Source organism: Balaenoptera acutorostrata, chromosome 17 (genome assembly GCF_949987535.1).
Source record: "Balaenoptera acutorostrata chromosome 17, mBalAcu1.1, whole genome shotgun sequence".
In the NCBI taxonomy this organism is placed as follows: Eukaryota; Metazoa; Chordata; class Mammalia; order Artiodactyla; family Balaenopteridae; genus Balaenoptera; species Balaenoptera acutorostrata.
In genome coordinates, this window is record NC_080080.1 from 8,797,749 (window position 1) to 8,811,479 (window position 13,731).

Consider the following 13,731-nt stretch of genomic DNA (forward strand, 5'->3'; position numbering starts at 1 on the left):
ATTTCATTTATGGATTTAATTTCAGAAGAGTGCAGAAGATGTGACATAGTATTAACTCTAAAAAGGGGACATTAAGTCTGATAAGACTGATAGAAAACTCATATAGGCTATCATCGCTGCTTTTGACCCTACAAAGTCAAAGGTCAGAACCAGGGAAGGGATACAAGATACTGTATAGAAAAGTCTGGAGATGACTCCCCAGCCATACAGTGAAGCTATGCATGACTATGTCCCCTCTCCTCTCGTACCCAACACACCCCTCGTCCAGATGGTACATGTTAGCCATCAGTCACTTCATCTCCAAATTTAGAAAGAAAGAACTTACAGCTGTGTTTGAGTGGAACCAAACAAGCAGTGGGCAAATTATCTTGAAACAAGGGTCCTTAGGCAGAAATCACTGAACTAAATTTCTCCAACATTAAAAATATGAATATGGAACCATAATATCTCCTGGAATACTTAACAACTGTATATACCTATTTTAAGGGGAGAAGTCGTTACTAAATACCAGATATTCCTTCATTACATGCAGAACACAGAAAGCTATTTTGTGTGTTTGCTTTAATATATATAATCAGTGAAGAAAATCAAAGCAATTTAAAGATTTTTTTTAATAGACTAGTTTAGTAGAAACCTAACCTACTGCAACAGACACCCTTGGCATATCTACCTATTTCATATGAAAATCTTTGAGAATGGCACTAATATCACATCCTTCACCTGCCAAAGAACTTGGTTGTTTTGTCTCTCTAGCACCATATCCTTTTATCAACTGACCAGAAGTGATAGTTGTTCCAGAATTAATCTCTGGCAGTTGAGCTCCTAGGCCAGGTATGAACGTGACAAGGAGATATTATCTCTCTCATATGTTCACACACAGCATTCTGTTCACATTCCTAAAGTATTATATTTCCCATTGAATATGAAATCAACTCCTAATTCCCCAATGGATTTTCCCGTTTGTGATACTGGAACAAAGGATGGGCTCTTTACTTTCAGCTACTATGTTGATACTTTGAAACTCCTCTGATTCTGGTTATTGTTGTTTACTGTGATCACTTCCATGAACTCTCTCAGTGTTTCTCAAGCATTGGTCCATCAATCATCTGCATTAGATGCACCCAGGCTGTTTGTTAAAATGCAAGTTCATGGGCCCTAACCTGTATCTTGGTCTTAGAGACGGGAAACCTGTATTTTAAAAGCCATCCTAAATCATTCCTATGTACACGGAAGTTTCAGACCTGCAGTGTGTTAGGAGTCTTGTGGTTGTATGGGACTAAAATTCAATGCAAACAGGCTTAAGCATAAATGGAATTTATGTTTGTGGAATTAAAAACGGATGAGGTATATTTTGCCTTCTGATTCAGGGATCAAATGATAACATCTTTCACTCTGCTTCCTATGGGTTGGCTTGATTCTTGGGATCCACATCCAGGCCCCCAACAACTTCAGACTCATCACTGCAACATCCTGATGAACATAGAAACAAGTCCTAGAAGTCATTCTCTCATTGGCCTAAATTGTCAGGTGCCCAATTCTGAACCAAGCATGGTGGCTGTGGGAATGACTTATACTGATTTGTCTTGAACCTGGGTCCAATCCCCAATCAGGCTGGTGGAAGTGGAGACCGGCCCCAACCTCAGGGACTGAGAGATGGGAATAAGTGGGTCTTTTAAAGAAAATTGAGGTGCTGTTACTTGAAAGAAAATGGGAGCCAGACAACAAAAACAACTAATATTCATTGCAACTGGCTTATACCGACTGTAACTCCAAATGACAATTTATAGCCATTCAACGAAATTGAGATTACTCTTCTTGGTTTGCAAAGATAGAAAACCAAGCCAAATGAGAGACAAATCTAGTAAGAGTTTGACCTAACATTCATATTCCTAATTACTTAGGTATTTGCTTTTACAGGCAAATCTCTGTAATGTAGAATGCTCTGCTGGGGATTGTTAAAACTGGGGGAAGAGAAGGTAGGCAACAGAACATAGCAAGTATACAAATTGACAGTTAACCAAATAGTGAACACTTTTAACCTCTTAGTGACCATTATTTTCCTTGTGAATGGAGCTAGCTGCAATTCAGTGGCATTCTCAAACATGGCAGACAGCATGCCTGCGTGCACTCATTCTTTTATCTTTCAGGTACTTGCTTAATCACTCAACAAACTTTTGTTGATGTTCTGCTTAATACTAGAAACTGGGTGATGCAGAATGAGAGAACAGGAAGAAAAGCAAAATGAGGCATCCAAAGCTAAGGGAACTTGCTGTGATGGGGAGGTGGATACAGAAACAACCAAGTACAGTATGAAGCTAAATATGAATCATTTTGAAATAGAGATACTATAGGACTGTGCTCATTCTGACTCAGCAAATCAAGGAAGACTGCATAGAGGAAGTGGCATTTGAAATACGCTTTGAAGGATGAGTAAGCTTCAAATAAGATTCTATACAGACTCCAAAATTATTATTTCCCTATGGTTCTTTACAGGTTTTTTTAATTGATGTGTAGTTGCTGTACAATATTAAATAAGTTACAGGGGTACAATATAGTGATTCACAATTTTTAAAGGTTATACTCCATTTATAGTTATCATAAAATATTGGCTATATTCCCCATGTTGCACATTATAGTCTTCTAGCTTATTTTACACCTGTTTATAACTCTTAATCCTTACCCTTATGTTGTCCCTCCCCGTTCTCTCTCCCCACTGATAACCACTGGTTTGTTCTCTGTATCTCTGAGTCTGCTTCTTTTTTGTTATATTCACTAGTTCTTGTATTTTTTGGATTCCACATATAAGTGATATCATACGGTATTTGTCTATCTCTGTCTGACTTATTTCACTTAGCATAATACCAAGTCCATCCATGTTGCTGCAAATGACAAAATTTCATGCTTTTTTATGGCTGAGTGGTAGTCCATTATATTCCATTCAATATGTACCACATCTTCTTTATCCACTCATCTGTTGATGCATACTCTTTATAGTTTTGATTCAAGTTCTGACAAATAAAAAACAGCATTCTACTTCCAATTCTTTCCCACAGCATTTATTGAACATCTGCAATGTGCCAAGTTCAGTGCTAGGCCCAAGGAGCATAAGGATGAAAAATCTTATTTCCTGATCATAAGGCACTTAACAGTGTAGTCGAGCAGACCAGCACACTAATAGGTCATCCTTATACAGTGTAAGCGTCAGCATGCAGGAATATGCAGGGTTAGGATATGTGCTCTAACTGGTCACTTGCAATTTAACTAAGTGTCTGTCCTTTTGGTCACGACCAGAAAACAATACCAACACCTCCAAGGTAACTGCCAGACACTCAGATGAAAGAGAGTTCTCCCCGTGGGGGAGGGGAGAGGGCTGGACTGGGGCAGAGAACTTGTTAGCACATGCATTGCCACAGTCCGCGGTTCTGCCTTAGTAAAAAAAATACTGAGACAATCCAACTTCGTGGTCAGGTATTGGATTACTTCCTCATTTGTAGTTTGCAAAACATTCAACAGAGTCAGTTTCCCCAAGACAAGGGTAAACATCCTTTGATTTTCTTTATTTTCTTTCCTTTTTATTTATTTATTTATTTTCAGAACTATGGGTATCATGCAGATCATAGGAGACTATAAATTTGAAGGAAATCAAATCCATTACCTTATTTCTTGCTGTTGTTTTTTAATGGCAACTTAAAATAGAAAGCATATGAAAGCCAGGGATTTGGAAAAAGACCAGGAATTGGATGTTAGACCTGACACCATCACCAGAGTGGTTGAGGTCTAGACACTTCTCTGATTTTCATTTCCTCACACGTAAGTGAGAATCTTAAATCTACCTCACAGAGCTGTAATGAGTATTAAATTAGAAAGAACCAGCTGTATGTGTTTTGCAAATGATAATTGAGGTACAAATGCCAGGTGTTTCCAAATGTTCCTTTTTCACCTTTCCCAGGGACCCTTATACCTTGTTGCTGTAATCTCTGAGGGTACTCCCAGTTTCACTCGCTGTGATTCCATGAAAGCACACATTTTTCTGAAGACTTACTTTGCTTCAAGTCCTGTGTTTGCTGCTGGGGCTTACGGAGATGAGTAAGACGCTGCTCTTGCTGCCAAGAATGCAAGCTTTTATTAAGACTTTATTACCGGGTTTTCACTAACTAATCAGTCTCTCTCAATCCTCCTCCTCTAAAAACTGCCCCCCCCCGCCCCCCAGTTTCTCAGTCTGTCCCTTGTCTCTCTCCATCTCTCTCTCTCTCTCTCTTTAAAAAAGGTATTCCCACTACAATTAGAATATGAACTCTGAGCACACAGTAAGGACATACCTAGAGCATTTTTAAGAGACTACTTGCAAGAATTATTGTACAAATCCTAAAAAGACACATTAGCAACAAAGGAAGTTTGAGAACATCAGTTAAAGACAAATATCATATGATGTCGCTTATATGTGGAACCAAAAAAAGGGTACAAGTGAACTTATCTACAAAACAGAAATAGAGTCACAGATTCAGAAAACAAACTTATGGTTACCGGTGGGGGGGAAGGGGGGGAGGGATAAATTGGGAGACTGGGATTGACATATACACACTACTATATATAAAAAATAAATAACTAATAAGCACCTACTGTATAGCACAGGGAACCCTACTCAATACTCTGTAATGACCTATATGGAGAATGAATCTAAAAAAAGAGTTGATATATGTATATGTATAACTGATTCACTTTGCTGTATAGCTGAAACTAACACAATATCGTAAACCAACTATACTTCAATGAAAACTTCTTAAAAAATGAATGAATGTAAAGGCAAATAATAAAAGTATTGTGATGAATCTGTGCTGAATTGTAAGCTCTGAAAATCAGAAGAAATCATTAGAGATTTCATTCTTCTATCACCATCTGAACATGTGATACTCTAGTATTATTACAAGGGAATTAAAGTGAACCAGTTTAATTAAATCCAGATCTATCCTGGCTGGCCATTTTTCTGATTTCTTTGTCTTTTCTTAGTGTATCACTCACAACTGAATTATCATGCTCTCCAAATATTTATACGTAAATCCCCATCCCTACCCCCATAGTACCTACAGGCAAAATAACCCCCTATTGGCATTCTGGTCTTATAATCTGATCACAATTCATATTGCCGACAGCATCTATTACTCACAAAACCAAACAATTTGAAAGATCTTCCAAGACGGTGTCCATAAATTATGCATATGACACAGGACAAATACCCAAGAAACGGGTAGTCTGACAAATTCAAGGTGCCAGCAATTAAAAAGAGAGATGTATATGTCTCAAAAGAATTATAGGTAAGGACATTGGCACAGGGAGTTGACAGGAATCAAATAAATAAAAAACAGTTGACTACGTTTTTGATAGACTGTCCAGCCAAAGAGGTACTAGCTTGGTATCAAAGAGATGATGACAATTTAAAGCTTCAGAGGACCTCTTCCACTTTCCAACTTCCAGGAACGATAGTAGGCTGAGAAAGTTGCTCGGCTGCCAAGGAAAGCATATTCTCTTATCTCCAGAGGTAGCCAAGGAGAGTAAGGAAAAGGAGTGAATTTTACTTTCCAGAGGGTGAAGCAGGAGCCACAAAACAATTGCCTGGGTTGCCCCACCCGGGGAGCAGAATCAGGGCCTTATCAGGAGCATTTTCCATCCACAGGGTGTAGGACTCTTGCAATGTCTGACCGTTCAGTTACAGAATTTCCATGGAACAGCTACTGCTGTGTGTCTGCCATTATGCCCCTTTCTAAACAGGAAAGTTTGGGTGGAAATTATTCTGTCCCTCTTCCAGTATCGAATGTTGGGTGTAGGGAGCAAGGTGGTTCAAAAGTCTCCATGTCAAAAGGAATCAATATAGAAATATTAGAAGACTCTAGATTTGAAATCTGTTGCCATGATTGAATGGCACTGGGGGGTATCCTCTGTGGAAATACATCCTCTCAGCATTTTTGAAAGTGAGAGAGGGAGGTACATATTTATGACGGAGATGGAGGACTGCAAATTACATAATTATTTCAAGTTATTCCCTTGCCTCTCTGCATACGTCTGCTCCCGTCTCCACTCATGGCCCTGTGACTTGCAGTGCCTCCCCATGGAGATGTGTCCTTACCCTACTGACTTTGAGCTTGGCCACACGATCCTCTTTGACCAATAAAGTATGAGTGGAAATTTCAGATGCCAGCCCTGAAAAGAAGTTTTGAGAGGCTTTACGTACTTCTGCCGGCTCTTTTGTTCTCTCTCTGCGTTGAGAAAGACATGTCCCTCATAGGGGCTGATCCTCCAGCCTGGCTTCTGGAATAAAGGCATGAGGGACAGAGCTATAGCCAACTTGCAGCCAACATAGGGCAAGATGTGTTGGTCAGATTCAAGCAAAGAAGCAGTACCACCAGGAATGATGTAGAATACGTAATTTTTTAAAGTAAGCATTGAATCTTAGATGACTTTATTTTACTTTTGCAGATATAATTATTATTGCTATTTAAGAGAACTGCTTTTAGAAGGGAAAGAATCTTCTTTTGGTGACAATACAAAGACTGTGAAAATGCAGTGTGATTAAATATATATTGAAAAAAAAACCCTATTGCCCTTGTTTACCACTGATCAGGCAGTTGGCTAGCAGAATGATGTGAGTTACTGAAATGAACAGTGTAAACATAGGCAACTGATCATCCTCACAATAGGAAGAAAAATCATGCTACTTACTGTTTGCTTATAAAGTTGCTACAGGGAATGCTGGTTGCTGGAGGAGGTCATGGAGAGGACGTGACCAAAGGGTGACCCGTGGGCTGGACCTGGCTAATGGGAGGCTCCTCATCCTCTCCCCTGTCTTGGGAATGTTTGTTCTGCCTGCTGTTCCAGCAGTGGGAGCCATTTTCAAGGATGCAGCCCTGAGAGAGTAAGATGTTGTTGGGACCATCTGGACTGAATATGTGACTGAACCCCGTTAAAACCTCTATATAAACTTTGGAGATTCAGGCAGGTGCGTGCAGAGATCTACTCGTCTTGCAGAGCCCAAGACAAGCCTCTCAGGTAAGTTCCCTTGTTTATTCAACCTACCACATACCAACCTGGAGTTCTCTGCCTCTTTCTTTGGTGTCTCCTTGCCCTCTGTGTATGGGGGCCAGGTTGTGAACCAAGAGTGTTCCAGACCCTCTGAAATTATGTTAGACATACATATTCTATTTTTATAGTTTCTCCGTGTTAGGTTTTTGAGGGAGAGGAGAATCTTAGACAATTTTAGACACTGGCGAGAGAGTTTCAGTCTATTTGGCTGTTCCAGGGGTGCTGAACCTGACATTGTAGGACAGTTGCTCAGGATCAAAGGAAGTGGGGTGATTGGGGACCACTGGAATCCCTGAAGAACCAGCTGGAAAATGACTGTCTATCACTGAAACCCACATTGGCCTCTTCCCATCTCTAAACCTCCAACTTCATGGCCGCGGATGCCCTGCTGTGGAGACACACTCACTTCTGGACCAGGATTTGGGAAGCTGAACGAAGCAATCCCCCAGGGACTGGAGCTTTGGGCCCACTCCATGCAGTGAGCCAGCAGATCTGTGAACATTTGTAGGAGTGGCAACGAAGCCTGAGCCACATGGACCTTCCAAGGACCACCATGGTTCCTGATGCATTCTCACCTTCCAACTCTTGCACTAACTGCACTTGTGGCCCATCCTAACCAGGGACATACAAAGAAAGGAATCCTGGGACATATGGTCGGCTTACCCACATTGACACATAAAGCCACCACGTGGGACGGTACCTGATTATTGCTACAAGCCACTAAGATTTGGGCTTTGACTTTTACTATAGCATAATTGTGATACAATGGCTGGCCTCCATCTCCTTCTAAGACTAAGATCATTAGTCTTTCCAGGCATTGGCCCATATATCTCCTTCTGGCCCCCATAAAGTTCTGTGCTATGTGGCAAAGAGCCCAGCCAGACTTAGAAGGTGTCAAATCCTACTCATTCATTATTAAGTGCCTACTGTGCACCAGACACGATGCCAAACATAGAAACCACAATACCAAACTAGAAAATCATGGTTCCTATTCTCCCAAAGCTCACAATATAGCATGAGAGATAAATATCAATAAAAACCTGGTCCATTTACTGCAATTGTGATACATGTTCCAAAGGAAAAGTACAGTCAGCTGTGAGACCTAGAACCTGATCTGGGAGGTCAGAGAGGCTGCTCAGAGAAAGAACTATTTGCACCTAAAAGATGAACAGGAGAGACAGAGGCTGGGGAAGGAGATGGCCAGGGGCAATGGAAATAGTGTGTTCAAAAAGCTTGAAGTAGGACCAAGCTCGAGAACCTGAAAAAAATAGCCACAGTGGTTGAATTCTACAGAGATGGGGTGTGGTGAGGAAAGGGAAAAGGCTGGAAAATAGGTAGGACTGGACCCCACAGGACCTTGTGGGTATTACAAGAGATTTTGATCTGAGAGAGGAGCAAAGGCAAGCCACTGAAGGATTTAATCAGAGAAGCAACATAATCAGATATTTACACAGCAGAGCTCATTCTGGCTGTGGCTTGGAGAATATATTGGAGAGAGGCCGGTGACAGAAAGTTGGTACCGAAGTCCAGACAAGAGAAGGTGGCCTCTGGAGCTCCAGAGCTGACAGTGGAGATGGAGAGTGTGTCTCATTCAAGGGCTACAGAGGGGATAGTGTTGATTCCTCCTAGTTTCCTGACCCGAGCAGTAGAATGGAAGGTGATGCCATTTGATGGAACACAGAATACCAGAGGCGGGTGAGGCTTAGGTAGGAAGGGAGATCATGAGTACTTGAAGGATTTAAATAAGGATGCAGGTGTGTTTGTTTATTGCTTATAGTATTTTTAAATTAATTCATCACACGCACCAAGTTATATTAGCATTGTCCAAAATGCATTCACTAGCATCCTGCCCATCAAAAAACAGTCCCTGGACCAGCAGCGTTTTCACCTGGAGCTGGTTAAAAATGCAGAGTCTCTATTGCTACCTCAGGTATTATGCTGTTCAGTAGATCTCTAGGACTTATTCATCTTTCATAACTGAAACTTTGTATCCTTTGACCAACACTCCCCTGTTTCCCCCTCCTCCCAGCCCCTGGCAACCACCATCCTACTTTCAAGCTCACAGTGGTTGTTGGCTGCATTCTTGGCTTATAGACTCAGGACCACAGTTCCTCACTGGCTTTTGAGACAACTTTCAGATCCTTGCCACATGTGCTTCTCCAACATGACAGCTTGCTCCATCCAAGTGTGTAAGCCCAGAAGGTTACAGAGCAACTTGCTGGGGCAAGACAGATGCCGCCATCTTTTGTGACCTAATCATAGTGGTGGCAACCCATCACCTTTTGTCTTATTCTATTTAGGAGAAGCAAATTATTAGCTTCAGCCCACACTCAAGGGGAGGGAATTCCGTAAGGATCCTTGAGGGCCATCTTTTAAAACTGCCTACCACAGACTAGATGGATTCGCCTCCTAACAGCTTCCCTTGCCTGGGGGTGTTCTACAGAGGACCCTCCCTGCCTTTGGCCATAACCTCAGGGGGAAAGGAAACCCCAAGAAAGAATGAGATTAACTTTTCTGCCAGCCTGATGACTGGTGCCTCAGAAGGGAAGTTGATTTACAGAAAACAAATAAGGAATCCATCTTGCACATCTGAGCTAAGGACTCAGTTCTCATTATTTTTGCCTCATTTAATGCGCCAAGCCATTAAATTTATAATTGAGAAAGTTACAACTCAAAGAGGTTAAGTCATAAATCTGAGGTCACAGCTAGTATGGCAGACAGGGTTTGAATCTCAGTCTGTGTGACTCTCCATTACCCAATGCACCTCAGTGTTGCTGGAATATCTATTTCTTTTATCACTGACAATAGCAGAGATTTGTAGGGACCCAAAAATAGCATCCAGCTCTTTAGCTCTACAAACATGTAAATATAAAATTTTGAATGCCACTCACAGAGTTTCTTGGAAAGTCCAACCTTTGGTGGGTCAACCTACTGGCGCTGCAGACATCTTCAGAAGATCAAGCTCTGGTATTTGATAGTATTCTCAATTTAATAGCATCAGTGCATGATCACCAGTAATGATTTGGACAAAGCACTACTATGTACTACACTCATACTGAAAATAGCCAGAAGATGATAAGCAAGAGGTGTTGCTTCTCTGAAAGTTTTCCTTATGTTCTCACAGCTGGGGTGACGAGTTAGCTCAGAAGAGCAACCCTCCAGTGACTGTGACGTATCCAGCTGGGCTGATTCACCCCCCACTGCTGGTCCAGGAGACAGCTTTCATCTTCACCATGTTCCTCAGCGTGAATGCCGCTGACATGAGCCCCACAGGAAGTGTGACCTCATTCTGCCTCTCAGCAGAATGGTTACGCAGGCTGTTTTTAAAAGAAAACAAGAGCAGTTGTAGGCTGCCTTTCCCAAGAACTACAAGCTCTTCTATTCTAGGAAACAGCCAAAAGAACAAGAGGCTGCTGAAGACAAAATTTCTCTGCAACGGCCTGCACAGGGCAATGTGTGCAGCCATCTTTTAGGAAGAGGACAAGGTGGGATTTTCCTTTCTTAACAGACTTCTGCACCTGTTGATATGCTGACGCTATTTTCAGCTGAAGAACTGCTAAGTCCTGGATTTCTCCGCTCTCAACCACAGGAAACTTCATATTTCAGTAATTTTTTTTTTTTTTTTTGGTTATTTATCCGTTGGAAGAAGGGACTGGGAACTTTCTTTGGAAGGAATATGTATGGGCAGATTATTTTTCAGGACAGATGAGTTGCTTTGATGGAACTGGTAGATGCGATCTGTTTCTTGAAAAGTCTTAGAGCTGCAACTGAAGTCTCTTTCAGTGTTACTAATACTTGATTAACTATGAGTTAACTGTAGCCTGTTATAACTATTTGTAAGATGTAGCAGTAAGACCTTGCTTTCTGCTATGCAACTTGTTGGCTTAAAATTAAACTTGATGATTGGGAGTAACTAACATAGGGTAATTTGGGCTGGACAAAAAGTGAAAGGACAAGTGACATACTATTATGTTATAGAGCAAACAATATTATTTTATATTCCAAACCATTAAAATCTATGAATGTCTGCTTTGACTTAGAGATCTTCCAAGGAATGCCAGAAAGTTCTCCCGATTTCTCTTAAGGTCTCTGTAAGGTAGGATCTATATTGTCTAACAGGTTTTGTGTATAGTTTATTGAAAGAATCAATTTGAAGCTATAGAATTATTTGGGTTTGTTTTAACGTGTGACAGCTACGAAAACAATCCATTACTAGTTACCACATTTGAAAAACGTGGATAGAGGTGGTGAATCAGAAAAGAATTTAGTCTTACCTTACTATGCTACTAGGATAGTGATATACACAAAGTTTAATAGTCATTGGAAAGTAGATCTATGTCATGAATGGTAAGTGATCAAAGTTTACCTAATCTACACACTTGGATATGTGTTTGTTTAATTTGTAACTGAGAAAGTAAATTATATGTTCAGGAGCACTGAGTTTTGAAATCTGCCCAGTGACATACTATTTTTAGTGCAATGCTACTTATGCTACTTAGAAATGTCCAGGGTGGTAGCAACTGGAAAAGACCACCAGCCCTCTCCGTAACTACCTGTCAATGGTTTGAAGTGTTGGGTGTTGGACACCAATCCCCTAGCATTGTTTGAACTTGATAATGAAGTTGATGTGTGTTGGATGATGAAAATACAAATACATCTATTTAGAGGGTTCTAGAACCAATCTTTTATTTCTGATTTCTTATCAAATAATTAATTTTTATTATTTTATTTTGATTACAAGTCAACCTTTGTAAGTCTAGTTTTCCTGAATAAAATGTTGTGCTTATTTAGAGAAAAAGATTATTTAGATGCACTGAGCAAGACAATGGAAAATGTAATCTAAAATCGTAGAGGCAGACACAACCTCAGTGGTCCTTCAACCCTGCCTTTGATCCCATTTATCTCTGTACTCTTTCAGTAAACAAATCTGACTAGTGCAATTAGTAGATGCCATCTGTTTTGGCATCATCTTTCTATTTTTAATACGTAATCCACCTTTTTTTAATGTCTTCTGCAGAAAATCTGTGAAGTTTGAACAAGCAGCCTTCCCAAGATGAACCGAATATCTCAACTGATGTCAACACCAGTAGCAAGTAAATGTAGGAGAACTGCTCTGTGCAATTATCTTTTGAACGATTAGACTTCTTTTAGCAATTTCCTTGCTTTGATTTTGCTGATACTCATACCATTAACCATCTGTCAGTAGCTTGTGCTTCTTAAATGCCAGTGTTCACTTTGGCAATGATTTTGACTTCATTTCTTTCCTTGAGAGAAATGTGGTATTTTTCCTTTTAGTAGGAAAAAAAAAAATCACCATTTTTTGATGCCTGTGCATAAATGTGAAAGGGGATTGTTTATCAGTTACTATTAAGATGCAAAACGGTTGGTCTGTAAAAAAATACCGAATGATTTTGATAGCTACTTGCAGAAAATGTGGGCGTTGTTCAAACGGTAGTGGTTTCAAATTTGTCCTTCCTCTTGTTATTTTCTCCCCAAACCCTGCTTCTGCCCTCCCTCACACTCCTACAATTTTCTCCTTCAAATCCACCAACCCAATCTAAAAGTCTAAACTCCTTTCTTTGTCTTAGATATTTATTGACAGTAATGGAACCAAGTTTCACTGAACCTGTCTATTAGAAGTATTCACACCATTACTATGTAATATAAAATGCTGCTTTAGAGTTTAGAATGTTAATCAACTACAACTCTCCCCAGTTGAAATCTGCTGCCATGCCTTTGGTTAAACTGGAACATGAATGAATGCATGATCTATTTTTTAATTAAGAATACTCACAGGCGTCATACATTGGAAAATCATTTATATAAAACAAAACTTTATTTTTTTCCACCACTCGTCTTCTGCTCATTATTTTGTAATAGAAGTGCCTTCAAATGCACTAATGAGAGAGAATCTAGGCAGATGATTGAATTCCTCAAATGACTGAGTAAGCTAAAATAACCAGAACATTGGGTAATTGATTCGGGTTTAGGACAGCTTCACGTAAGATGTTTTCTTCCTCCTTTTCATGAGTCAGTTTGATGCTAATGGCATATTATTGCCTCATCCGAACTAAGGAACCTCTCAAGAAGTGTTGAGTGAGAGAAGAGACAGAAGATAGAAGCCCCTAGATTATGTCTTGCTGCCCGTAGAGGCCTGGTGACAAGTTGTGCTCGTCCTGATTCATTGGATGGCTGCACCAGTTGGAATCTCAGCTAAGGCTGGAACGTCAGCTATTCACACCCTCCACTGTTTGCAATCATGCATGTTGATGCAGTGTGATAAATTTGTACTTCTCTCTCATTTACTTATGCAGATTCTTCCCGGTCTGAGAAAGAATACACTGCAGAGCTGTCTCCCCCATGCATTTTCCCAAGGTATTCCATGGGGCTTTTCGCAAGAAAAATCAATCATATTCTTTCTGTATGCATTATTTTGTTGTATTCTTGGCTTAAAAATATTGGAAAATCCCTGGCAGTCCAGTGGTTAGTAATTGGCTCTTTCACTGCTGTGGCCTGGGATTCAATCCCTGGTCAGGGAACTAAGATCCCGCAAGCCACGTAGTGCGGGATATATATATTAGTTTTAGGTTTCATCCAGTTTTGGTATGGAGATATATTTCCAGTCCCATGCACATACAAATTGCAAACTTGCCTAAC

The 13,731-nt window shown here is 40.4% G+C and overlaps 1 protein-coding gene across 3 annotated transcripts in view; it reads left to right on the plus strand.

Annotated features, from left to right (window-relative positions):
- Window positions 1-10,423: 10,423 nt before the first annotated feature.
- The window catches only part of TMEM71 (transmembrane protein 71), a 34,991-nt gene continuing 31,683 nt past the window's right edge, over window positions 10,424-13,731 (plus strand). Inside the window, exons 1-3 of one of the 3 annotated variants that reach the window (XM_057532383.1) lie at window positions 10,424-10,679; window positions 12,092-12,173; window positions 13,389-13,449. In XM_057532383.1, the coding sequence (XP_057388366.1) occupies window positions 12,128-12,173; window positions 13,389-13,449 (107 nt within the window). In that variant the 5' untranslated portion in view covers window positions 10,424-10,679; window positions 12,092-12,127. The remainder of the gene's footprint in view (window positions 10,680-12,091; window positions 12,174-13,388; window positions 13,450-13,731) is intronic. The other 2 variants (XM_057532384.1, XM_007188897.2) reach the window with 2 other exon arrangements.